This window comes from Salvelinus alpinus, chromosome 3, assembly GCF_045679555.1.
Source record: "Salvelinus alpinus chromosome 3, SLU_Salpinus.1, whole genome shotgun sequence".
NCBI lineage: Eukaryota > Metazoa > Chordata > Actinopteri > Salmoniformes > Salmonidae > Salvelinus > Salvelinus alpinus.
In genome coordinates this window covers 27,372,227-27,398,876 of record NC_092088.1, presented here as the reverse complement: position 1 = coordinate 27,398,876, position 26,650 = coordinate 27,372,227, and the positions used below count along the sequence as shown (strand labels likewise).

The window sequence follows — 26,650 nt, the reverse complement described above, 5'->3', positions numbered from 1 at the left end:
TACAGTATTAGCACTTTTATTTGCAAATAAAAATCATTGTTGTACAAGACTGAATTTTGTCTGTAAATGTCAAGGTTCAAAGGGCAAAGTCAGTCCATGAAGTTGGACAAGATAAGGGCAAAGCAAAATGTAACATTATAATAACATATTATATAAACATTGTATGTATATCCAGCACAGGTTTAACTGTCCAAAAGAGCAAGAAAATCATCTTCACTGAAGGAGTGGGCATTAGATGCCTGTGGATTTACAATCAGTTGTTCCATTATTGTCGAAAGACTTGAGTGATTTTTTGTCTAAGTTTGGAGGGAAAGATACTGATTTCCACCCACCATGTAAGGGGTGGAGAATGTTGACAAGACAACCAGTTGGACTTTGTTTCTAACACACAGATGGTGTCCATTATAAGAAAGCAGAACTCCTCATATGATTTTAAATACCCTTGTCGCTGTAGCTGTTCAGTGGGTTACCAAACGATAGTTGTAACTTGTCATTTTCACAGATTGCCTGTCTGCTAAAATGACTATGTCAACAAATGACATTCACGTTCATAGAGCATAATATTCCTCTCCCCGGTTGCAGAGCACAACACACGTCTCCACTCGCCGGTCGAGTTTACTTCCCATAATGCCGTTCAGATGGTCTTCCCTAACAAGAAGTCGGCGTACTCCTTTCTGCGTAGTACGCGGTGCATTTTGAACGTGTTGGCCGAGGTGTTGGAGAAGGCCATCATTTGTTTACGCAGTTCCTTGAATGCACCCACTGCCACCATCTGCACTCTCATTGGTCCGATGCTGCCTTTGAACCGGAACGACTTGTAGACGGCCGAGTCCTCCTGGACACACTGGTCCAACTGGTGAACAAGTGCAGGTGGGGTGTGTGTGTATGGGTATATTTTTGTTTTGTTTGTATGTGTGTGCGAGCAAGCGAGAGGGTATTTTAGAGTATGTGTGAAAGAGAGGGAGTTAGAGATTGAGAAAGAGAAAGAGAAAGAGAAGAGGGGCAAAATAGAAGGGATTTCAGGAGCAATATATTATTTTCCATCGTAACCACACAACCAAAACAAGTTATGGAATACGTCCTCCAGGAATTGGCATAAAACAAAGAAATGAACGCGAACTCATGTTGACAGGTACTGAAATGAAACAAGTGAAACTGAACACAAACGTTTCCCTACCTTGTAGCGTTGCTCCTCTGTCAGGTTCCTCACCCCCTTTAGCTCCAAAAACACTTGATAGTGAGGATCAGAACCTCCACATGACTCTCCTGCAACAGATACATGATACATGATGATCAACCACTATACACCACTGCATCAGTCTGGAGCCCACATACAATATGTCATATCTTCAATGGTCTAATCCCCCTTTGAGGGGGGTTCCAGTAAAACGTCACCCCAGCATCACTCTGGGGTGAAGTTTCCCCTAGGTACAGATCTAGGATCAGCTTTCCCTCCCCAAATCCTAACTTTAACCATTAGAGGGGGAAAAGCAATACTGACCTAAGATCAGCGTCTAGGAACAACTTCACCTTACACCAATTGGCACTACTACAAAAGCAAGTAGAGAGCCGTCTTACCCATTATGGCGCTCTCTGCGCAGCAGTAGTCAACTAGCTGAGCCCCGGGCCACTGGCTGATGGCTCGCTTCAGAGCCCCCAGAAACATCACCTCAGACACTTTCTCCCCCCTCACACTCAGCATCTGACCCCGCCTACACACACCGGTCATGTACATAAACGAACACACACAAAGAGTACTTTAGAACTGTCTCACACAGGCAGAAATACCATCCCCTCAGCATCTATCCCCATCAGCACACAAGTATTCTCACAAACCCACATACGTACAGATAAGGTACACACCGGATGCAGTACCGTACCTGTATTGAAATTCCACAACTGGACACTGATTGTGGAAGCCAACCACTTTTACTACATCTCCCATACGATATCTATGAGACAAATAAGAGATATCCCTGTCAAATCACATATCAGTCAACACAAATGCAGTGCTTGGATAACAACAGGAGGAGCTTCAGTTAAAGGGATAGTTCACTCAAATTACAAAATGTTATATTTGTTTCCCTACCTTGTAAGCAGTCTATGGACAAGGGCAGAGTGTAATCCACACCTTTTTTTTTTACACTGAGCCACTGCCATTTTTTTGCCAACTTTAGCATTTTCCAATGGAAGTCAATGTACCCAATAATAGCAAGTTTTAAATCTCATGCCCAAATCATCCTAAGGTCTCTGAAAGGATTGTGACTATGCTCAGTAACTTGGTTTGAAGTTACATTAAAGTCTGATTCTTCATAACACGTAATGATTTTTCCAACCAAAAACCAATGGAAGTCAAAATATTGATATTAGCATGTTTTAAAGTACAATGATGTTTTACCTGAAGAGTCCAGATGCGTTGGTGACGATCAGCTCATAACTGTGTCCCTCCTGCACTTCCTCCATGAGCAGTGTGTGTTTCTCGGGTGTCTCCTGGTCCAAACTGGCCTCTGGAAGGAATTCACAGAACATGGAGCGAGGACACAGCAAGTACCTCCTCCGCTCCTCCTCAGGCCACAGGTTCACCCCAATCAGACCTGCAGGGGCACAGGGATGTTAACACACAGACATAACGTAAGAGTGCAGGAACACAGAGACACAAATAAAAGAGACACAGATACACACGTGTAGTACCATCTAAATTATGTTCAGTGCTTGACTTGGGCTGGTGCTCACCGGAGCTGAGCACTGGCACCTCAGATTTACTACTGCTTGAGCCCCTGCACCTCTTTAGCCGATTAGCTCAAAAGTATTGTGGAATTCCTGCACCTAAATATATTTTTTATTTAACAAGGCAAGTCAGTTAAGAAAAAATTCTTATTTACAATGACGGCCTACCAAAAGGCCTCGTGCGGGGACGGTGGCTGGGATTAAAAAAATATATATGACAAAACACAAATCACTACAACAGAGACAACACAACACTACATAAAGAGAGACTCAAGACAACATAGCAAGGCAGCAACACATGACAACACAGCACGGTAGCAACACAACATAAACACAACATGGTAGCAACACAAAACATGGTACAAAGATTGGGCACAGACAACAGCACAAAGGGCAAGAAGGTAGAGACAACAATACATCCGTCAAAGCAGCCACAACTGTCAGTAAGAGTGTCCATGATTGAGTCTTTGAATGAAGAGATTGAGATAAAACTGTCCAGTTTGAGTGTTTGTTGCAGCTCGTTCCAGTCGCTAGCTGCAGCGAACTGAAAAGAGGAGCGACCCAGGGATGTGTGTGCTTTGGGGACCTTTAAGAGAATGTGACTGGCAGAACGGGTGTTGTATGTGGAGGATGAGGGCTGCAGTAGATATCTCAGATAGGGGGGAATGAGGCCTAAGAGGGTTTTATAAATAAGCATAAAATCAAAACAAATTTTATTTGTCACATACACATGGTTAGCAGATGTTAATGCAGATGTTAATGCGAGTGTAGCAAAATGCTTGTGCTTCTAGTTCTGACAGTGCAGTAATATCTAACAAGTAATCTAACAATTCCCCAACAACTACCTAATACACACAAATCTAGAGGGGTGAATGAGAATATGTACATGTAAGTATATGGATGAGCGATGGTCAAGCGGCACAGGGAAGGAGCAATAGATGGTATAAAATACAGTATATACATGTGATATGAGTAATGTAAGATATGTAAACATTATTAAAGTGACTTTTTTTTTTAGAGTGCATTGTATAAAGTGGTGCACCTGTACTGACCTCGCCTTCTGGATGGTAGCGGTGTGAATAGGCAGTGGCTCGGGTGGTTGATGTCCTTGATGATCTGTATGGCCTTCCTGTGACATTGTGTGCTGTAGGTGTCATGGAGGGCAGGTAGTTTGCCCCCGGTGATGCATTGTGCAGACCGCACCACCCTCTGGAGAGCCTTGCGGTTGATGGCGGTGCAGTTGCCGTACCAGGCTGTGATACAGCCCGACAGGATGCTCTCGATTGTGCATCTATAAAAGTTTGTCAGGGTTTAGGGTGACAAGCCAAATTTCTTCAGCCTCCTGATGTTGAAGAGGCGCTGTTGCGCCTTCACCACACTGTCTGTGTGAGTAGACCATTTCAGTTTGTCTGTGATGTGTATGCCGAGGAACTTAAAACTTTCCACCTTCTCCACTGCTGTCCCTTCGATGTGGATAGGGGAGCGCTCCCTCTGCTGTTTCCTGAAGTCCACGATCACCTCCTTTGTTTTGTTGACGTTGAGCGAGAGGTTGTTTTCCTGTCACCACACTCCGAGTGCCCTCACCTCCTCCCTGTAGGCTGTCTCGTCGTTGTTGGTAATCAAGCCCACTACTGTTGTGTTGTCTTCAAACTTGATGATTGAGTTGGAGGCGTGCATGGCCACGCACCCTTGTGGGGCCCCAGTGTTGAGGATCAGCGAAGTGGAGATGTTGCTTCCTACGTTCACCAACTGGGTCGGCCCGTCAGGAAGTCCAGGACCCAATTGTACAGGGCGGGGTTGAGACCCAGGGCCTCCAGCTTGTTGATGAGCTTGGAGGGTACTATGGTGTTGAATGCTGAGCTGTAGTCAATGAACAGCATTCTTACATAGGTATTCCTTATGTCCAGATGGGATAGGGCAGTGTGCAGTGTGATGGCGATTGCGTCGTCTGTGGACCTGTTGGGGCGGTGTGCAAACTGTAGTGGGTCTAAGGTAGCCGGAAAGGTGGAGGTGATATGACCATTGACTAGTCTCTCAAAGCACTTCATGGTGACAGAAGTGAGTGCTACGGGGCGGTTGTCATTTAGTTCAGTTATCTTAGACTTCTTGGGTACAGGAACAATGGTAGCCATCTTGAAGCATGTGGGGACAACAGACTGGGATAGGGAGCGATTGTATATGTCCGTATAGGGAGCGATTGTATATGTCCGCATCCTCAAAGCGCATGCTTTGAGGATGCGGCTAGGGATGCCGTTTGGGCCAGCAGCCTTGCGAGGGTTAACACGTTTTAATGTTTTACTCACGTCAGCCACGGAGAAGTACTGGCACCCAAAATGAGTACCGGCACCTATTTTAGTCTAAATTAAGCACTGATTATGTTATGGTCTTTGCTATAATTTTGGCTTCAACCAACTACCACACTTGCATGCACACACGCACTGTAAGAGGCAGACATTCTCAATAGATGAAGCCTGTATACTCTTGATGTCACAAGGTGATGAGTCTCCTGTGCACTCACCCTCGGTGGCGGCGTAGAAGGGTGAGTAGAAGGGAATCCCCTGGCAATAGCGCTCCCGCAGCATCTCCCCATAGATCTGATTAGATCCAGAGTCCACAGCCAGCACCAGGTTGAGCTGGGGCCACAGGCGCCGCGCAATGCCCACAAAGCCTTGCTGGAAGTGGGTCAGGAGCTGGGTGGCGCGCTCCGGGTCTGGCTTCATCTGGCCCTCCAGGCTGGCCCTCACCCCTGGCTCCAGGGCCAGAGCAGGGCTGACCCGACCCAGCTTGATGTCCTCCACCAGCTCCTGCCAACGCTCCTGGGGGAGGGGAGAGGGGCGGACAGAAGATGGCATCGTCAAATATAAATAATTACACATTAGTAAGAGTTCTGCAATGGAGGGTTATCCTATGTACTCTTTACATAAGAGTACAACTATACAGTATTTACACAATATAGTAAACCAGCTTTCCCAATCCTGGTATGTGTGTTTATCTCTAGCTACAGTACCTGGAGGGCACTGAAGGCATAAAAGACAGTGGAGGCGAAGTTGGACTCCAGGGTGCCCACGCTGGGGTCTTTGAGGGCAAAGAGGAGGTGCAGGTAGAGGGTGTCTCTCTCACTGGGCACCTGGATGGGAGATTGGCACCATAAATATAGTAATATAGAAGTGTGTTCAAGTTCAAAAAGACACATAATGATAACTTTTGTTTCCCTGTTTATCGTAGTAGCATATTTACACTTTACAATTTGATAAACATGTTTTCTGTGACAACAGCATTCTGTTTCTTCCGCCGTTATGCCCTTGAGCAAGGCACTGACCCTTTGCCACTCCAAGCATGCGTACGTTGGGGATGCCCAGAAAGCCAAGGCAAACACAGAAGGCACATTTTCATGTCTCACGAAACTGACAAAACCGCACTATTCTATTCTGGGTCTAGTTGATTAGAAATTAAACGGATGAAAACAGAAAGGACATACTACATGAATAAAATAAGTGTTTTTCTTTCCGTTGCAAAACATTTTGCTGCAGCGTGCCCTTATGAACACAACCCTGATGCCAACCCTACCTGGAAGGCGGGTGCGGGTGTGGTGTATAGGTTGAGCATGTGGCGGGACGAAGCCGGGGTGGAGGAGTTAGGCCCAATGGGGATGCCTGCCTCAGACTGGCGAAAGGTGGGCGAGTAGAAGAACTTGGTGGTGCGCTGGAGGCTGTCGCTGGCCGGGAACACACGCCGCATGGCATCCAGACACACAGCCACTCCCTGAGGTGGACGGACACACACAGTGAGAGAGTGTCAAGAACACACACACACATAGTCATGACCAAAATAAAATGGTCATCCTCTCTTCCTATAAGATCAGTATTTACAATTGGATAGGTGAAAGCTTTGATTTCACCACTACATATGCTAACAAGTAAAGGTATCTAAGGAAAGTTGTCATTGGGGCTAATAGGGAGCATTTCCACTGACTGACCTGTAGGAAGAACTCTGTGTTGGTGTCCTTGGTGCTCAGCAGCATGGCGCTGGCCCCAGATGTACCCGATGTCATGGCTAAGATAAGGGGTTTCTCAGCTATGAGGACCTTCTCTTCTCCAGCAGCCACTCGCGTCACCAGCTCACGATAGTGCTCGTACGTCGTCACCGGGTGACGTGTACGAAAGGCCTCACAATCTGAGGACACAGAACATTGTCTGAATTGTACACTGAACAGAAATATTAAAAAAGCAACAATTTAAACAATTTTACAGTTCAGTTACAGTTCATATAAGGAAATCAGTGAATGTAAATCAAGTCATTAGGCTCTAATCTATGGATTTCACGACTGGGAATACAGATATGCATTTGTTGTTCACAGATACCTTCCAAAAAATTAGGGCCGTGGATCAGAAAACCAGTCAGTATCTGGTGTGACCACCATTTGCCTCATGCAGCGCGACATCTCCTTTGCATATAGTTGATCAGGCTGTTGATTGTGGCCTGTGGAATGTTGTTCCACTCCTCTTCAATGGCCGTGTGAAGTTGCTGGATATTGGCGGGAACTGGAACACGAACACGTCGATCCAGCGCATCCCAAACATGCTCAATGGGTGACCTTGTCTGGTGAGTATACAGGCCATGGAAGAACTGGGACATTTTCAGGTTCCAGGAATTGTCTACAGATCCTTGCGACATGGGGCCATACATTATCATGAAACATGAGGTGATGGCAGCGGATAAATGGCACCAGAATGGGCCTCAGGATTTCGTCACAGTATCTCGGTGCATTCAAATTGCCATCGATAAAATGCAATTGTGTTCGTTGTACGTACCTTACGCCTGCCCATAACATAACCCAGTGTTGTGTTGGAGACAACTTCAATCGAGGTCGATTCAAGACCAAGACCGGAAGAATGTGAGTCCAATTCAAGAACATGATTGTAATTTTGTTCAAAATGTCCAGTATTTCTGTGTTCATATGGATTCTTTAGACGACAGTCAGAACAGTGAAAAATGAATGCTGAGGTCAAATAAACACATTTTTACTAACCCAAACACAGTGGATAACAATGGGCCTTCTATGCCTTCAGAGAAAGGCTAAGGATTTATAAAATATTGATTCTAATAATAGAATAATCATCATATTCTTATTTTCAATTATGTTCTGATTTAATCTTTTCAGTTTTTGATGGAAAGGAAAGGGTGAACACTGAAGAGAAAAAAATATCAATTTTTCCTTGCTGGTCTCTGGGGAGATAAATCTAGCTAGCTAAGTCATTGGCTAGGCCACCAGAAGCTAGATAAAAGGCATCTGCCATTCAAGAAATGTTGCCCTAATACAGTTGAAGGACAACCGGTCTCTGCACAATAGCGAGCAGTAGTATTCCCACGATCTAGCTAGCTAGCTTTTGTTGTTGGTTAGTTTGCAGCAGCTGCAGTAGGTCAAAGAGGATGTTGTTGCTAATTTGTTAGCTTCTCCCTTTTCAAGAATAACTTCCAACAAGAAGTTAAGCTTCAAATGAGTGGAACTGTTATTTTTATTGCAATGTGCTTGCTGTTAGCCATCTCTTTGAAAATAACTTAGGTGTGAAACATTGTTGAATTTATAAAGTGGAACTGACAGCATTTTAGCAACATGAAATCTTATTACCATCTGTTCATATACACCCCCAGGAATAATATGACACATAAAAACACTAAATTCTGACAAGCGATCACTTAGATATGGTCATTTTCACATTTTCATAAATTCTTAGAATGTTTGGGAATTAGGTATACTGAGGCATTTGTGAAAATTCTATAACATTATAGAGTGGGAAAGCGGGCGTGCGTTTGGATAATTAATAGACACTGCAGTAAATAAAACACACCTGTCTTGTCCAGGACCGGAGTCTACACAGACTGGTGCGCTGTAGCCAAATCAGAGCTACAGTAGACCTTTATACAAACACGCCATTTGCCACACGGGCCTGCCATTATTCACTTTGAACTGGACTGTACTGTTACAGGCAGTTGCAACAGCGCGACTTTACATCATTAGAGCGCATTCGCCAAAAGCCACCTGAATGGATTTCTGCAAATATGTAAACACCACAGGAGTCCTCTTACATTTGGGAACTTTACAGTCCTATCGATCAAACAACAATGAAAAGGTATGCTCTCTCTCCCCCAGTTATGCACATCAACAACTAATGCTAGCAGAGCTTGATGAGCTAAAATCTAATGAAGGGATATTTTGATAGACACTCTCAAACTTTTTCAGCTAGTTGGCAGTCAAAATTATACTGATAAACGATGGGGAATTGTAGCCTCCTCGTCCTTCTGCAGCTTGCCTGCCAACGCATGCTCGTCCCAACCAAGCACCCACGCTAACTGGGTAAAGTTGGCTAGCTAGCTACTTCCAGACACAAAAGAGAGAACATCTCACTCTGACCATTTTACTTGCTGTAGCAGAGCTGGTTCTGTTGTTTACATGTTATCTAGAGCATTCTTGACTAACTATTATTTTTTTTGGTCTACATTTACTGACACCGGTCATATTCAGCAGGTGTTGCACGTTCATAAATTCATCTGTTGTTCTGCGCTCTGGCACATACAGACGAGAGTGCTCTAAAATCAGAGTAGATAGCCAGAGTGAATTTGCGAACACAAGAGATATGCTAAATGTATAACAGTCGCTCAAGTTCTTGCTAGCTAACCTAATGACACCTGCATCTCTAGCTGTGTATAGCCGTCAAAAAACGATATGAGGGGAAGAATTCTGTTACTCAGCCACTCCTCCAATGGCATGACATGACATCCTCCGATCATCTAGCTAACTTTAGGCTCGGTGTTTTTAGTTTGCTACATAAATAGATACGCTAACCTATTAGCCATGTTATGACTGACTTGTGATCATTGCCCTTGCTAGTTTGATTGTATTTACATTGCCAGCTTTAGTTACATTTGTCTGTTTTTGTCCAGAATATTGAGTCATTGAAACTGAAACAGTTCCTCCCAAATGGAGGCAGCAAATAATGTACCAGGCCAGCTGGGATTTACAACCTTATAGCAATATTTTTGGGGCTACCAAGAAATGTATTGGTGAATAATATTAATCATGCATTGAACTGCATCCATCTATTCTGCCAACAATACCTTAGTGTACGTCATGGAACGTTGTGTCAAATGGAACCTATTTTTAAAACTTCTTATAAAGTTGGTTTTGTGGCACAAACTGGGGGGGAAAAAAATGCACCTTTATTTAACCAGGTAGGCTAGTTGAGAAGAAGTTCTCATTTACAACTGCAACCTGGCCAAGATAAAGCACAGCAGTTCAACACATACAACAACACAGAGTTACACATGGAATAAACAAACATACAGTCAATAATACAGTAGAAAAAAGAAAAATATACAGTGAGTGCAAATGAAATAAGCTAAGGGAGGTAAGGCAATAAATAGGCCATGGTGGCGAAGTAATTACAATATAGCAATTAGTCATTGGAATGGTAGATGTGCAGAAGATGAATGTGCAAGTAGAGATACTGGGGTGCAAAGGAGCAAGATAAATAAATAAATACAGTATGGGGATGAGATAGTTGGATGGGCTGTTTACAGATGGGCTATGTACAGGTGCAGTGATCTGTGAGCTGCTCTGACAGCTGCTTAAAGCTAGTGAGGGAGGTAAGAGTCTCCAGCTCTAGTGATTTTTGCAGTTCGTTCCAGTCATTGGCAGCAGAGAACTGGAAGGAAAGGAGGCCAAAGCAGGAATTGGCTTACGGGGTGACAGGTGAGATATACCTGCTGGAGCGTTTCATATCTGCAAAGTAGTTAAAATGCTGTCAGTTCCACTTTAAAAAATTTTGGTCACCAGTTACTGTGTGCTAAACGCAAAATGTTTTTATATTCTTATGATTAGGACCTACTGGCTTATTATGTCCGAGTTCATCCTTTTAACATCATGATGTGTGTGACTGCTGTCTTTCCATCAGCCCTTTGCAGTGGTGTAGTGGTGCCTGAAGAAGTGGGTATATTCTAATTTTGCCAAACGTTCCCAAATGGCCCATTCAGCGAAGGAAAGGTGTGAAAAATCCTGTTTTCCTATGTTTTTTTAATGAGTTTTCCTACAGATTAATCAGATTTTCACTCTCAAAATTACACTTTTTTTAATAGAAAAAAATACAAAATGTGATACTAAGTCCACAACAATGCTTAAACCACATCAATCTGAGTGGGTGGGCCTGTCAGGGCCTGGCTCCCCAGTGGGTGAGCCTCTGTCCACCCAGGCCCATCCATGTTGACGCTCCTGATGCAAACAGCACATGATTACAATAGCCCATCACAAATAGCCTACTAACCAACACTTCGGACTAAACATTTTCAATACATGATTTGCATACCCATTGTTGCCTTAGTTAGCATTTACTGGCAGATAACATAAGTTAAAACTCTACCAGCTACCGATGTCATTCTTCTGTGAACTGCTCCATCCCAAAACCAGTTGGGCGCTGCACACGCTTGCTGCCTGCAGATGATATTCTGCTGAAACAAGGCTGTGCCCATGTGAATATATTTCACGTGCTTTACGACTGTGTAGGGTACTTTGTGCATGATTTCTGAATTGTACTACATAATTGATAAGTCACATACATCCACTACACTACTTTGATAAGCATCAATAGGGATTAAGTGAGTAGAAGCAATGCCCACTGAAAAAAAATGCCCACTACACCACTGGCCCTTTGTGTTTTATAAAAAGAGAAGGTAATACACAGCACAGAGGACAAGAGATCAATAGACTACTAAAGGTCAAGAGGATTAAAAGTCAAAAGAGTACTAACAATCAATGGAAAGTGTTTTTTCTGTAATAGGGGATTAATGATCAATGGGTCAGAGACATGGGAGGAGTTTCAGTCCGGGACTCATCGATACATGGCAAGTTCTCATTGGTCCAAATTGTTTATACATTGAGCCTGAAATAGGATACTTGTTACTTGGCCCAGTTGTATTGCAAGGAATTCTAATTGATCAACCACAGGCTAGGGCTGGGTTATAAAACTACATCCTGTCCTTTTGTTCTTCAGAGAGAATCATTAAGGACAGGGGACAGGGGATCTACCTCTCAGCATAACATCGATGATTTGTCCTCTTTGAATAAACCTATTTTCCTCCACCTGATTTGCTTTGGGGTCGGTGTTATTGAAGAGTAACATCAACTGCTAACACTTGGTGCCGTGATCCGGATGAATTGTTCTTGAACAACAAGAAAAAAAACTCATCAACTATGTGTTGATCCAGGGAAGAGAGAGCTGACATGGCTGACTTGCTTAAACAAATGTGGTTACTCCTGACTCCTTGTGGATAAGAACTTCTTTCTCCTTCAATAATAACGAACGCCAAAATTAGTTTTGACTTTTGAACCATACACAAACATTATTACATTTATGTTCAGTAAATGTTCATAATGTTTATTCTTATAGCATTAATTAACACTTAGCGCTAAGTAAAAGCAAGTACAAGCAAACTAGCTGTGACGAGGTAGCCCTATTCGTTCAGCACTTTCAAAATGGACACCGACAGAAATTCAGAGAGATGTTAGTTCAGATAAACTCAGCAAGATGTTGAGGCCTTAACTTTACTGTTCTTTAAACCACCACACAGAGAAAGAGAGAGAGAGACGCAGTTAGCCTACCATTTGAAGTATTTTATTAGGCCTATGTGGTCTCAAAAGGAAGGAAAATACAATCATGAGGATCCACTTTTATGTACAATATACCGAGGCACAGATAGCGCATTGTGCAAACACAATAACCCTTGCAATATCAACTGGAATTACATGGGTTTATTACTGAACTTTTTGTTGAAAACAAATATTTGAATGGGAAGAGACTGTCACTGACAAACATGGTTACAGACCCAACAACATTATGTAGTATCTCCTCCTTGTCAAGAAAAGCACATGAGCTAATTATAGTAGACAAAGTAAGCAAAACAATAAAATAATTCCAACATTGCCTAAAATGATGAATAAGATACTAATGAGATAGACCTATATAAGCAATTGAGCAATATAATAATATAACAATTGAGATGTACAAGCTATGTCATAAGGGAACGATGAGCGGATAAGAGGCGATCCGTAATTTCGATGAAAACATTAACGAGCGAGCTAAGATGGACATGGTCAATATAACTATTTGTTCAGCACTTTTAAAATGTACAATGACATAATTCAGAACATGGGCCGTTCTTACAGTATTCTCCCTGTAAACCAAGTCAGAACCATAGGATAAAAAAGGGGGCATATAAGCAGACAAAGAAAGCTCTTACAATATTCGATGATGACATTTCTTTAAAACAGGCTATAGGCTAAATGTGCACCACCAAGTCAGAACAGTAGGCTAAGTTCTGGGGATCAAATGATTAGGGTGAGACACATGGACTACTAACAGCTTACTACATAACATACACTTTGTATTACTTTCTTAGCTACAGTATACATATCTCCCTGGCATATTACATCATTTATGCAGCAGCATACAATACATTTTTGGACTCACTGTTGTTGTGCTGTGCTCCCTTGAACAGGAAGGTGGTCCTGCTTGTGGGCAAATTTTGTCATCAAACGTTTCCATCAAAATCTGGCATTCTCTGGATTTATGGTGCTTTCAAGACAACTGGGAACTCGGAAAAAAACAATGTTGAATCATGACGTTGGTGATCTTCAGGTCGGAGCTCTAGAAAGAGGCACGAGTTCCCGACTTTTCAAAACCTATTTTCCCAGTCGGAGCTTGTATTTTCCCAGTCGGAGTTCCCAATTGTCTTGAACTCACTGAAGTCTGAGATTTCCCAGTTCCAAGTTTCCTGAACGCAGCATAAGTCATGCTGGATTAACAGCTTGAGCAATGTATTTAACCTTTTCTGGAAAACTCTATTTTCCTCCACCTGATTTGCTTTGGGGTCGGTGTTATTGAAGAGTAACATCAACTGCTAACACTTGGTGCCGTGACCCGGATGAATTGTTCTTGAACAACAAGAAAAAAAACTCATCAACTATGTGTTGATCCAGGGAAGAGAGAGAGAGGGCTGAGCGCCCACCATAGGATTCAACTCTTAATCTCCTGATTAACTGCTAACATATTGCTGGGTGAATATACACCGATATCATGTAAAAGAACCAAATCAGGTTACAATTTGTGCATACAATGAGTGATACGTATCTGTGATGTATAAGGTTCGAGTCCTTTGCTCTGTTACAGGTTTGTTAAATCTCTATTGTAGGGGTTCCAGTCCTCTATTTTTTGTGAAACCTTCTTGCATAGAAGTGAGTTGCTAGTTAAGTAGCATTTTTTTTTTTTTTTTTTTACATGTGTGGGTAATGTAAGCCTTCAACAAGTTTTTGAAGTGAACACAAGTTGTATGGGGAACTAGGCCCTACAGAGACAATGTGTTCTATACATAGGAGGTTGGAGTCCTCAAGGGGTTATAAATTATATATATATATATATATATATATATAAAATATAGAGATATATATTATACTACTTTTGAAGTTAATATAATGCCATTGTTAAGTGAGAAAACCACTCTGGAGAAGGGCGGAACAGCTCCTCCGGATGTAAGCATTTAAAATATTTAAAATTCACTGTCTACGAAGAATAATTTCAAAGTGGAGAAGTGTAGGCAAGAGATAAAGAAATATTCTGTCATTGTTGACAAAGATGGAATCTGTCTGATAGACATTCTCTATTTTCCCCCCAAGCTTTTTGTATAACTCGTTGACAAAAACAAGATGGTCTTTAACTGTATTGGTCGAAGTAAGGAAGAGGGATGAGAAATTCTGTCTTGATAACCGTGATAGGACATTGCAGAGGTGTAGATATTTTGAGAGCTCTTGGTGAACAGATAAAAACCTTGAATGGAGATATTCATTGGCTCCAACATGTGGACAATTCGTTCCCTCAATCTACCCTCACACTGAGTTGCGCAAGGATGATTGGGTTTCAAGCATCTGGTCAGCACTGCCTGGCTTTGAGTCAACGGATACTGACAGCGGTGACGAACGATGTCTTGGGCCAACCAGAACACAGGCTATAAAAAAAGGTAGAAAAGACAAACCTCCAGTGACAGTAGTCACACATAAATCAGCATCTCCAAAACAGTTGGATGAACGGTCAAAATCTTTCAAACATCCACGAGACGTGGGTATGAAAATATGGGACCGTTTGAAGAGAGTTCTAAGAAACTCTACAATCTACATCCTTATGGTGGGTTACAGTTATTAGCCTTTGTTTTGAACAACTGTGAAAATGGAGTACTTGAAGAAAAAGGTTTATAGAGCTGTGGGTGGTGAAGAACAAGATGTGGCCAATGGAAAAAGAGCCATACATGTTTTCCTTAAAAAATTAAGGGTTTGACCAATGCAACCGCCAATTGGGCAGAGATAACCAAATGTGTTCAAAAACCGAAATAACTGTTTGTTGAATTTGAAGAAAGGTTTAGAGCAGAAGTGGTTAGACACAGTGGGTTAACTGACGTGGAAGATGAAGATGTCCCATTTTTGGAGTAATTGAGTGCAATCACCCATCAGCTGATGTAATCCACCATGATGATTTGCAACAACAAAAAAACATTTGTTTCCACGACTACTGATTAGGAGAGACAAAGCTATGGTGACAACATCAACAGGTTGTCACGACTGGGCAAAGACATCAATCAACAAAATAAACCGGCTGTTATCAGAGTTGTTGGTTTCACTCGGGACCCGCACAACATTATTCGTTCAGCAGAAAAGAAACCTGGTGTATGTCATTATTGCGGGATTTCTGGTCACTGCAAACGAGAATGTCGGAAAAGAAAACGTGTTCTTATAAGAAATGGCCAGGAGAAGCAGGGTCCGTCTAAGGGAAAATGGAATCAAGACAGCAGCCCCAACGACACAATGCTGATGTAGAAATTTAAGAAGCTCTCTCCGGCTCAGCAGCAGAGCTTGCTGGATGCTGTGGAGGGAAACTAATAGACCTCCTCTTTACATCCCATCTCAGCTGGCGTACATATGAAATCGGATGGAATATATGTGAACATGATGGTTAACAACTTTGCAGTAGATTGTTTTGTAGATACGGGCGCTGAAGTCACTGCCCAAATCTTATGCAAAACATATACAGTGGGGAGAACAAGTATTTGATACACTGACGATTTTGCAGGTTTTCCTACTTACAAAGCATGTAGAGGTCTGTAATTTTTATCATAGGTACACTTCAACTATGAGAGACGGAATCTAAAACAAAAATCCAGAAAATCACATTGTATGATTTTTAAGTAATTAATTTGCATTTTATTGCATGACATAAGTATTTGATACATCAGAAAAGCAGAACTTAATATTTGGTACAGAAACCTTTGTTTGCAATTACAGAGATCATACGTTTCCTGTAGTTCTTGACTAGGTTTGCACACACTGCAGCAGGGATTTTGGCCCACTCCTCCCTACAGATCTTCTCCAGATCCTTCAGGTTTCGGGGCTGTCGCTGGGCAATACGGACTTTCAGCTCCCTCCAAAGATTTTCTATTGGGTTCAGGTCTGGAGACTGGCTAGGCCACTCCAGGACCTTGAGATGCTTCTTACGGAGCCACTCCTTAGTTGCCATGGCTGTGTGCTTCGTGTCGTTGTCATGCTGGAAGACCCAGCCACGACCCATCTTCAATGCTCTTACTGAGGGAAGGAGGTTGTTGGCCAAGATCTCGCGATACATGGCCCCATCCATCCTCCCTCAATACGGTGCAGTCGTCCTGTCCCCTTTGCAGAAAAGCATCCCCAAAGAATGATGTTTCCACCTCCATGCTTCACGGTTGGGATGGTGTTCTTGGGGTTGTACTCATCCTTCTATTCCTCCAAACACGGCGAGTGGAGTTTAGAGCAAAAAGCTCTATTTTTGTCTCATCAGACCACATGACCTTCTCCCATTCCTCCTCTGGATCATCCAGATGGTCATTGACAAACTTCAGACGGGCCTGGACATGCGCTGGCTTGAGCAGGGGGACCTTGCGTGCGCTGCAGGATTTTAATCCATGACGGCGTAGTGTGTTACTAATGGTTTTCTTTGAGACTGTGGTCCCAGCTCTCTTCAGGTCATTGACCAGGTCCTGCCGTGTAGTTCTGGGCTGATCCCTCACATTCCTCATGATCATTGATGCCCCACGAGGTGAGATCTTGCATGGAGCCCCAGACCGAGGGTGATTGACCGTCATCTTCAACTTCTTCCATTTTCTAATAATTGCGCCAACAGTTGTTGCCTTCTCACCAAGCTGCTTGCCTATTGTCCTGTAGCCCATCCCAGCCTTGTACAGGTCTACAATTTATCCCTGATGTCCTTACACAGCTCTCTGGTCTTGGCCATTGTGGAGAGGTTGGAGTCTGTTTGATTGAGTGTGTGGACAGGTGTCTTTTATACAGGTAACGAGTTCAAACAGGTGCAGTTAATACAGGTAATGAGTGGAGAACAGGAGGGCTTCTTAAAGAAAAACTAACAGGTCTGTGAGAGCCGGAATTCTTACTGGTTGGTAGGTGATCAAATACTTATGTCATGCAATAAAATGCAAATTAATTACTTAAAAATCATACAATGTGATTTTCTGGATTTTTGTTTTAGATTCCGTCTCTCACAGTTGAAGTGTACCTATGATAAAAATGACAGACCTCTACATGCTTTGTAAGTAGGAAAACCTGCAAAATCGGCAGTGTATCAAATACTTGTTCTCCCCACTGTATGTCAGTACACGGGCAAGAAGATGAGAGCAACAGGAGTGGGGGAGACAGATATGAAACATTATCAATTTCAATTGGTCCAATGAAGATTGATGCAGGTGCTTGACAGGTGTTGCCCCACTTGGCACAAAACAATATCTTATATTGTTTTGCAAGCCATGGACGGTACTAAAGTAGTGATTAAAGATCTATTGGACATGGGTATACCTGAAAAGACACATTCTGACAAAATGTTGTTCATACTCGACAATGAATCGAGCTGCACAGGTCACAGCAAATGGTTGACGGTGTTGGAGGCTCCTAACATCATCATACAACGTAACACACCATGTAATCCAGCTTCTCTGACGCTTCCTCCAGATACCACATTACTTGAACACGACTGTTGTGAGTTGGTTTTGGATCAGCTCTCTGATGGGTTTACTAAGAAGAGTCATCCGTTGGAAAACCCTGAGTTTATCTTATACACATGTAGTTCAAGTATGGTGGAGGGCGGTGTGAGGAAGGCAGGCTGGGCAGTTGCTACAATGGACAATGTGATAGTGACAGGCACGTTAGATTTGAGGAAAGCAGACGTTCACTTTATGAATGGTTAACTATTGCATACAACTCTCTAATGCAGTAGGGGAAGCAGACAGACATGTAAAATAAGCGTGGGGAATAACTCCCGAGGGGGGACATGATGTAGTACCAGGACAGTGTGTGATAGTAAAAAAATATGTAACACACATTAGGGCCAAAATGAGAAGGTCCTTATCAAGTTTTGCTCATAACGAGGTCAGCAGTAAAAGTCTAGGGAACATCACAATGGCTACATGTCACTCATTGCAAGGTTGTCCATTTTGATGACAAAGCGGAGCCTGGCGAATAAAGAACTGATTGATTAGCAAATCGGGGGCCAATCTCGGGAGAAGAAGCATAGTAAGATGATCAGAACCTGATAAACTTCTATGTTGTACTCCGCAGTCATCATATTAGGGATATCTAGGTGAAATGTCCAACGTTTTCCTGAAAATCGGGACATGCTTACTTAGGGAAATTTATGTGAAACATCTATTTCTCTTGAAAACCAGGACATGTTCCTTTCAGTTTATTGTTTGCTTCTTTACAGGTTAATGAGAATCTATGGTCTGAAGCTGAAGCAATATTCCTTGGCCCAAGGACTGTACTTGAAATGATACAAGATCACCGGTGAAGTGTTCCTTAGAGAAGTCCTTACCAACCAATAGAACGGAAGAATTCCTCACTACCGGCAGACTGTCAGAACATAATTATAGTTATTATTAATAATAACTAATAATAGTAGTATAATAATAGTTATTTATGTGAGACTGATACCAGTGTGGAAGAGCTGGTCACTTTTAAAGGACTTGGTGAATGATTACCTTGACAATAGGACAATTTTATTTGCTCGTCTTGCAGACAAGTGAAAAATGTTTGAAATCATTTCCCTTGTGAGTTCCCTCCTAATACAGGATGTGGGTGGTGTTTCTATTTCTAACACAGAGATGCATCAGCAGAACGAGGGACACTCAGGGGTCAATACGTTTCTAGCTCTTTCTCTACACTATGCCACAGTAGTCAACCAAAGTACTTGTTGGGTTTGTACATATGCTCCATTCACATCAAGGACAGTTATTCCATTAGGGGATATTCCTTTTGACCAGAGTGAAATGTTGGGTATCTGGAAAGATGTTAATTGGTATAAGGCAATTATTGGTACTAATTGGGGTGAGAATGTTGAGTATCAACATGCGAGAGTACCTAGTTCTGTAGATAGGTGCTGGAGGAGGCCTGAGACTCCTGGATGTGTCCCCATTCAAAAACATGTGAATGAGTTGGGGGTGGAGCTGACATCCTGGAGTGATCGGTACCTTCCTTCATTTGAAATGACCAATGACACTAATCAGCGACCACCTTGCCTAGTTATTACACATACCCCTGTTGAGTGGTTGTGTTTGAATAGGTCACTCTCTTGGAACTTGTCTCAACTGCACCAGGACGCGTTTGTCAAAGTAGGACAGAGTAAGTGTGATCAAAACAACAGACCTGTCTGCCTGTGACGGTGCTAAGGTTGCGGAATGTCTAATGTCTGCTGAATTGACTCTCAGTAATGGCACTATGATGACTTTTTATGCCAATATCTTTGGTAATATCATCAACAATGGTATGATAGCTCCTAATGGGACTTACTTTATCTGTGGATCCTATGCCTATTGCTGGTTACCGAAGTCGTGTTATTAGGGTCGTGTTATTGGGGTCTTGTTATTTGGGACATGTCGTACCCCATGTAAGACAGTCTGTGAATTCTCCTTTTTTCACACCGTCATAAAACGTGGGATTACAGAAACGGAGAGATTCTTTGCGATTGCTTTTCCCTCTTCTGGTATTTCTAAAAATAGCACGGGGAAGTTATTAATATGGCAAACTCTTTGGAAATCCTAGCTAATAGTACAGCTGAGAGTCTTGAGTTAATTACTGCTGGACTGTGGCGATGCAAAATCGTTTGGCCCTGGACTATCTTCTGTCTGTACAAGGGGGTACATGTGCTGTAATTTGTGCTGAATGCTGTACTTACATAATCCAAAAGATCCGGACTGAGTGCGCTAAATATCATGATTACAATCCAGATGATTTAGGCCTAGTCGTGTGGTTGTCTTCTACAATTTGGTACATGGGGAAGTTTTTTTGGTGAGCATGATACTTCCAAGTGGGAGTTTTTCTTATCCTCATCCAGGTTATCTAGTGTGCTATTGCCCGATGTTTGTCTGCTAAATGGTTACGTGATAGGGGATATCATAAGAGTCATCAACCGTGTCCTTTTGGAGATGGATGTCTGTGGTGTTCACAAGATGGTGGTGGGGATCATAAGGGTCTTCATCATCACACCACGCGTGTTAATACTTGTGATTGTGGTCAATACTTATGATTGTGGTCAATGTGCCTGTGGTAACTGTCCTCGGTGCTGTAACGAACCATGCTCTCTCAGATGTGGTATCACACGTGTTAATACTTATTTTCCATAACTTTGTTTGAAATCTATTTCTTATTGCAACAGCAAGTAATATATGCCCTTTGTGTTTCATAGAAATGCAAGGTGTTTCATGTGAATGATTTTGTGCTTACTGCTAATGTTTTTTATACAGTTTATTTTTTCATGTTGTTTTCTAAAAATACATTTTAAGTATATTTCTTTTTAAAATGGTCTAGGGGGGGGGAGTGTAAGAATATTTTAAAGACAATACCCAACACAGAGGACGAGAGGTCAATAGAGTACTAAAGGTCAAGAGGACTAAAAGTCAACAGAGTACTAAGGGTCAGAGACATGGGAGGAGTTTCACTCAGGTACTCATAGCTACATTGCAAGTTCTCATTGGTCCAAATTGGTTATACATTGAGCCTGAAATAGGATACATCTTATTTGGCCATTGGCCCAGTTGTATTGCAAGGAATTCTAATTGATCAACCACAGGCTAGGGCTGGGTTATAAAACTACATCCTGTCCCTTTGTTCGAAGGAGAATCACTAAGGACATTGGAGAATGAACATCTATCTACCTCTCAGCATAACATCTATGATTTGTCCTCTTTGAATAAACCTATTTTCTTCCCCCTGATTTGCTTTGGGGTCTGTGTTATTGAAGAGTAACATCAACGGCTAACAATATTAATGTTTCAAGAAAGGAGTGTATATATTTGGCCTGGCGAATCGGTTTTATGCGCTGACGGAATGGAAGCTGAGAATTATGAGTTTTTTTTTACTCCAGATGGTCTCGGCAAGAAACTATGAATCCTCACTGTCCGCGAAAGACCGAGTACAAATGTATCCAACACAGAGACAAGACCGAGACACCCAATACATGGTCTCGAGACCGCTTGGTCTCTAGTAGTACAAAAAAAAAGAGCCATATCTCAGACTGGCCAATAAAACAGACTGGCCATATTCATGTGCATTTATTTCCATTAATTCCCATATATTCCCGTTAAGTTTCCACCTCTGAGTATTCCCCAAAATGTGCAACCCTACCAGTCACCCCCACCTCCCGCTAGCACAACAGACGGGAGGCTGGTGCAACACTGTGTGCTAACTAGTTTGATAGTTAGCTAGCTAACAAACGGAGTCAGTCCCGCCACCTGCCTGCTGTGAACTGGAGTCCTCCTTAGGACTAGCTGGCTTAGCTAACACAGTGTCCTTTGCTACAGCCTGCCAAACACCTTCTCTCACCGTTGATAACTTCTTTCAGCTAGGGGGCAGAATCTTTATTTTATTTTTTAAATAACGTTCCCAAGGTAAACGGACTATTTCTCAGGCCCAGATCGTAGAATATGCATATCATTTACAGATTAGGATAGAAAACACTCCAAAGTTTCCAAAACTGTCAAAATATTGTCTGTGAGTATAACAAAACTGAACCCGGAGGTGTTTATTTTTATTTTTTTATCCCTGTTTCATTGCCTGCCCCTCTTCCATTTAAAGGGGTATCAATCAGATTCCTTTTCCAATGGCTTCCTCAGGCTGTGACCAGGCTTTAGACATAGTTTCAGGCTTTTATTTTGAAAAATGAGCGAAATCTTTCAAAACGAGTCAGGTGTCCTTTGATTAGTTCCTGCGCGCGAGAGGGGTAGCTCGACATTTTCTTTCTCTCTTTTATTGAATAAGTTACCGTCCGGTTGAAATATTATCGATTATGTATGTTAAAAACAACCTGAGGATTGATTATAAAAAACGTTGCATGTTTCTACGAACATTACAGATACTTTTTGGAATTTTCGTCTGCCTTTCAGGAACGGAACGAGGCTGTGGTTTTCTGAACATAATGCGCAAACCAAATGGCGGGTTTTGGTTATAAAACTAATATTTATCGAACAAAAATAACATTTATAGTGTAACTGGGAGTCTCGTGAGTGCAAACATCCGAAGATTATCAAAGGTAAGCGATTCATTTTATTGCTTTTCTGACTTTCGTGACCATGCTAATTTGGGGCTAGCTGTTCTTACTGTTTTGTCTAGTGATTGATAAACTCACAAACGCTTGGATTGCTTTCGCTGTAAAGCATGTTTTCAAAATCTGACACGATAGGTGGATTAACAACAAGCTAAGCTGTGTTTTGGTATATTTCACTTGTGATTGCATGATTATAAATATTTTTTGTATTATTTTTTAATCTGATACTTTTTGGAATTTTCTTCTGCCTTTCAGGACCGGAACGAGCCTGTGGTTTTCTGAACATAACATGCAACTCAAATGGCGTTTTTTTGTTATAGAACGAATCTTTATCGAACAAAAATAACATTTATTGTGTAACTGTGAGTCTCGTGAGTACAAACATCCGAAGATTATCAAAGGTAAGCGATTAATTTCATTGCTTTTCTGACTTTCGTGACCAAGCTAATTTAAGGATAGCTGTTCTAGCATTGATTGATACACTCACAAACGCCTGGATTGCTTTCGCTGTAAAGCATATTTTCAAAATCTGACACGATAGGTGGATTAACAACAAGCTAAGCTGTGTTTTGGTATACTTCACTTGTGATTCCATGATTATAAATATTTTTAGTATTATTTTTGAATTTGGCGCTCTGCAATTCAGCGGTTGTTTACGAAAATGATCCCGTAATCGGGATCTGTGCGTCAAGAAGTTAACAGAACTGCAGGAAAACAGTGCCCGACAGGCGGGGTATATTTTCAAGTTAGGACAGGCGGGACGCTGGGGTGCTCTAGTACAGTAGGTGGCGTTAATGCACAATAATGTAACGTTGGATGCCACAGATGAACACCATTGAAGAAGGGACGGTGGCAGCTAGCTAGCCATACACCGATGGACAGTATCCGTTGCCCCACCTCTTCATCTGAGGGGTTCATCCGCAGCTGGCATCCAACGTTGTGCATTAACGCCACCTACTGTACTTGAACGCCCCTGCCTCACACCTGTCCTAAGTTAAAAATAGACCAATAGAAGTATAAAGAGGGGTTCCGGCAGATGCAGGAATACCCAGAATTGCGGTGCAAATGCAGCCTTCTCTGAGCTGCTGGCACAGATCAAATACACTGCTGCAGTTGACGTAGCCTAAATCGGCTGACCAGTCTCGCAAACCAATCGCAGAATGTGACTGCAGAACTGACGCAAATCATACTACCTGGCCAGGTTGGTTGATAGTACGTTTTGCGTCAGTTCTGCCGTCAACCAACCTGGCCAGATAGTATGATTTGCATCAATTCTGCCATCTGGCCAGGTTGGTTGATGGCAGAATTGATGCAAATCGTACTATCTGGCCAGGTTGGTTTCAATATTTTAATTTGGTAACATCAAGACGTAATGGTAAAAGACTGAATCCGATTTACAGTCTGAAAAGGCTTTAGTAATGGTAGGCTCATCTACACTACTTTTAAAAGAGTACATTCTTGGGCTAGCCTACGTCATACAATTTATTGCAATTTGAGGAAATGTGATGTGAGTTATCGCAAGCATGTCATCAGAACATAGAGGCAGTCAATCACTTAGCAAAAAGTTACATCACTGGCATAATGACCTTACATCACAAGCTTTTGCTGAGGTCGAATATGCTGAGAGCAGAACGTGCATGGTCATTGGTGGCTATATTGTCCAAGTGAACAAATGTGTCTTATTATGCAAGTGTCTTATAATAACGTGGAATGTTTACCTTTAATTGAGCTAAAATCATACTGCTTTCCATAACATGTGTCCGCGTTCTTGCGCAGGCGCTTTAGAAGAGTTTCCTCTTGAACTTGCCGTATATTCAGAGTATCGGCTTCCTGTTTCCCTCTTTGCCGCTTACCCAGCCAACCCACAACCTTCACGGCAAAATACTGGCTTAGCAGACTGCTCAAAGTCCGGTTCTCTCCTTTCACTTTCGAGCGTATGTCCCTCCAAAGCAGCGCCATTCCACCCAAAGACAGGACTCCAAGCACACTGGGCAAAGGACGCAGCATCCCGAAGAGCTCTGTTACACAAGGTGGAAAGCACAGAATCGGTCACGCGAGAGCGCTGTTGGTCTACACACATCCATAACAATCAGTCGATAAACATGATCAATCTACATTCGTCAGAAATAGCAATAGGCTGTTCATATTCCATTAAGTTGTTTCTGAACATAGGCTAAGAAGTTATTTTTCACCAAGAACGGGAAGTTTAATGAACCAATATTTAAAAGGGCTATCACCATGGAAGCGCACATACATCACCGCTAGGCTATCAGTTCAGTAGTCAAAGCAATGGTTCACTTCAAATATTCATAATGTAGCTTACCAAGACTTTGTCCAGTGGCTATAATAATGGAGAGAATTGTAATGACTAATGCACAACAAATCAATTTCGAGCGCACTAATATAGCCATCGAACTGATCAACTCATAAAACATTTCAAAATAAGATAAAAGGTTTTCGTTCACGTTAAAACTGTCAATTTGTTAACTTTAACGAATGGAAAAACATTGTCCAGTCCGTTAACTAAGTTTAAAACATGAGGATTCTTCACTCTGCAAGATGTTTTAAAGCAAGAACTTCACTTCCTTGTTTCGACCGGTTACCAAAGATGTTCTATTATATAGACAAGATGGTCGAGTGGCCACTAACAATGGACATTTCGTCAAAGATAGAAGGGAGGCGAGATCACATGGGACCATTCTAGCAAAGAATTGTATAACTAAACTATCTGTGATTCTAGTCAATGAGAGGGCAGATACGCATGTCAGGCACAACTGCAATATAAAGTAGTTTTTTTTTAAGTTGCCGAAATGCCACGGTCGTCCACGTATATCAGTGCATTCGCAACATATGTTTACACATATGAATATTACACAACCTAACATTTACGACACTTATATTCGATCAAATAAGCCTCACATAGCAAATTAGTAATTACATTTTTTGTTGACCTCCATACAAAAATTCCTCACTTCATGGTCTTATTTGTGCAGACGAATTTTGGGCGGAGTATACCCCTCTCGCTTTGCCTCTTCCTCTCTGCTAATTCTTCTTCTTCTTCTTTGAAGTTTATTGGCAGACTACAACATATAAACTGTATTGCCGCCACCTACTGTACTGGGTAGTGAACGAGAAAATAAAACAATACATTGCAGGTAAAAGGCAGAGAAAACGACATGCAAATACAAACATAGACAATTCCACTCCTTCAGTCACAGTCCAATCCAATCCACATTTGAACAGCAGCAAATGTCTCTCCACTTACTCTGTCTTACTACTTAAGGCTGCTTTTCAACGAGTGCTTGCAGTATTTGTGTTGGTTGGATTTTAGGTGTCAAGAACATGGCTGTTTGAATGTTAAATGATGAGACAGAGGCACCTGGAGAGACATCGGACCCCAGCCCAGCAGTCACAGCAGGAACTTCTGGGCCCTGACATTCTCCTCCTCCATGGTGTCAGCAGGAAACTTGGCCTCAGGGCAATGCCTAGCATTTGAGATGTAAATTTGATCCACCCCATTTAGTATGATATGTTACGTTATATTACATTAGATTACAAATGGATTAGTGGTCGTACAATATTATAGGAATTGGAGGTAGAGGTCTTTTCGGATCCCTAAATTGAGATCCGAACCTAATTGGATCTGTAAAATACCCATCCGAGACCGACAGCACCCAGTCATTTTCCCCTCAAAATCAATACCAATCCGATTTAGATCTGAGGTATACCAGATCCCAGTGGCAATTTTAGCATGTAAATCTTGGTGGTGCAATCAACATATATCTTTTTTTAGATGCATGCCAGCATTAATTGCACTATAACAGTGCCCACAAACTGTTAGGGCCTACATAAAGCTGGCCCAACAGCAGAGCTTTCCTTTCAGCACCATGGAGTGAATCCTTACCACCGCTACACCTGGCTATCAGCGGAGCCTTGTCTGGCAGCGAAACAGTTCATTCAGCCACATTTCCTGCTTTTTATAAAACCATAGCTGACATGGCTGACTTGCTTAAACAAATGTGGTTACTCCTGACTCCTTGTGGATAAGAACTTCTTTCTCCTTCAATAATAACGAACGCCAAAATTAGTTTTGACTTTTGAACCATACACAAACATTATTACATTTATGTTCAGTAAATGTTCATAATGTTTATTCTTATAGCATTAATTAACACTTAGCGCTAAGTAAAAGCAAGTACAAGCAAACTAGCTGTGACGAGGTAGCCCTATTCGTTCAGCACTTTCAAAAT

The 26,650-nt window shown here is 42.1% G+C and overlaps 1 protein-coding gene across 2 annotated transcripts; it reads right to left on the bottom strand.

The window, feature by feature from the left end:
• On the bottom strand, positions 1-25,436 carry ghdc (GH3 domain containing). 2 transcript variants are annotated; one of them, XM_071392362.1, is made up of 11 exons: positions 25,339-25,436; positions 24,119-24,418; positions 6,704-6,900; positions 6,295-6,489; positions 5,735-5,854; positions 5,246-5,543; positions 2,399-2,594; positions 1,881-1,952; positions 1,579-1,712; positions 1,178-1,266; positions 1-853 (listed from the first exon to the last, which is right to left on the bottom strand). In XM_071392362.1, the coding sequence occupies exons 2-11, from the start codon at positions 24,405-24,407 to the stop codon at positions 635-637; spliced, it is 1,809 nt and encodes a 602-aa protein (XP_071248463.1). In that variant the 5' UTR covers positions 24,408-24,418; positions 25,339-25,436; the 3' UTR covers positions 1-634. The 2 variants fall into 2 exon arrangements, with proteins under 2 accessions (XP_071248463.1, XP_071248462.1); XM_071392361.1 differs by lacking the exon at positions 25,339-25,436 and adding an exon at positions 24,724-24,993.
• Between the last annotated feature and the right edge of the window lie 1,214 nt (positions 25,437-26,650).

Bases quoted from the DNA above. Each gene is read 5' to 3' on its own strand.
- ghdc (XM_071392361.1), bottom strand. From the start codon at position 24,835: ATGTTTTATGAGTTGATCAGTTCGATGGCTATATTAGTGCGCTCGAAA. The intron at 1,953-2,398 runs GTAAAACATCAT...TTTGTCTCATAG, and splicing joins AACGCATCTGGACTCTTCAG to ATATCGTATGGGAGATGTAG. The intron at 1,267-1,578 runs GTAAGACGGCTC...TATCTGTTGCAG, and splicing joins CGCAGAGAGCGCCATAATGG to GAGAGTCATGTGGAGGTTCT.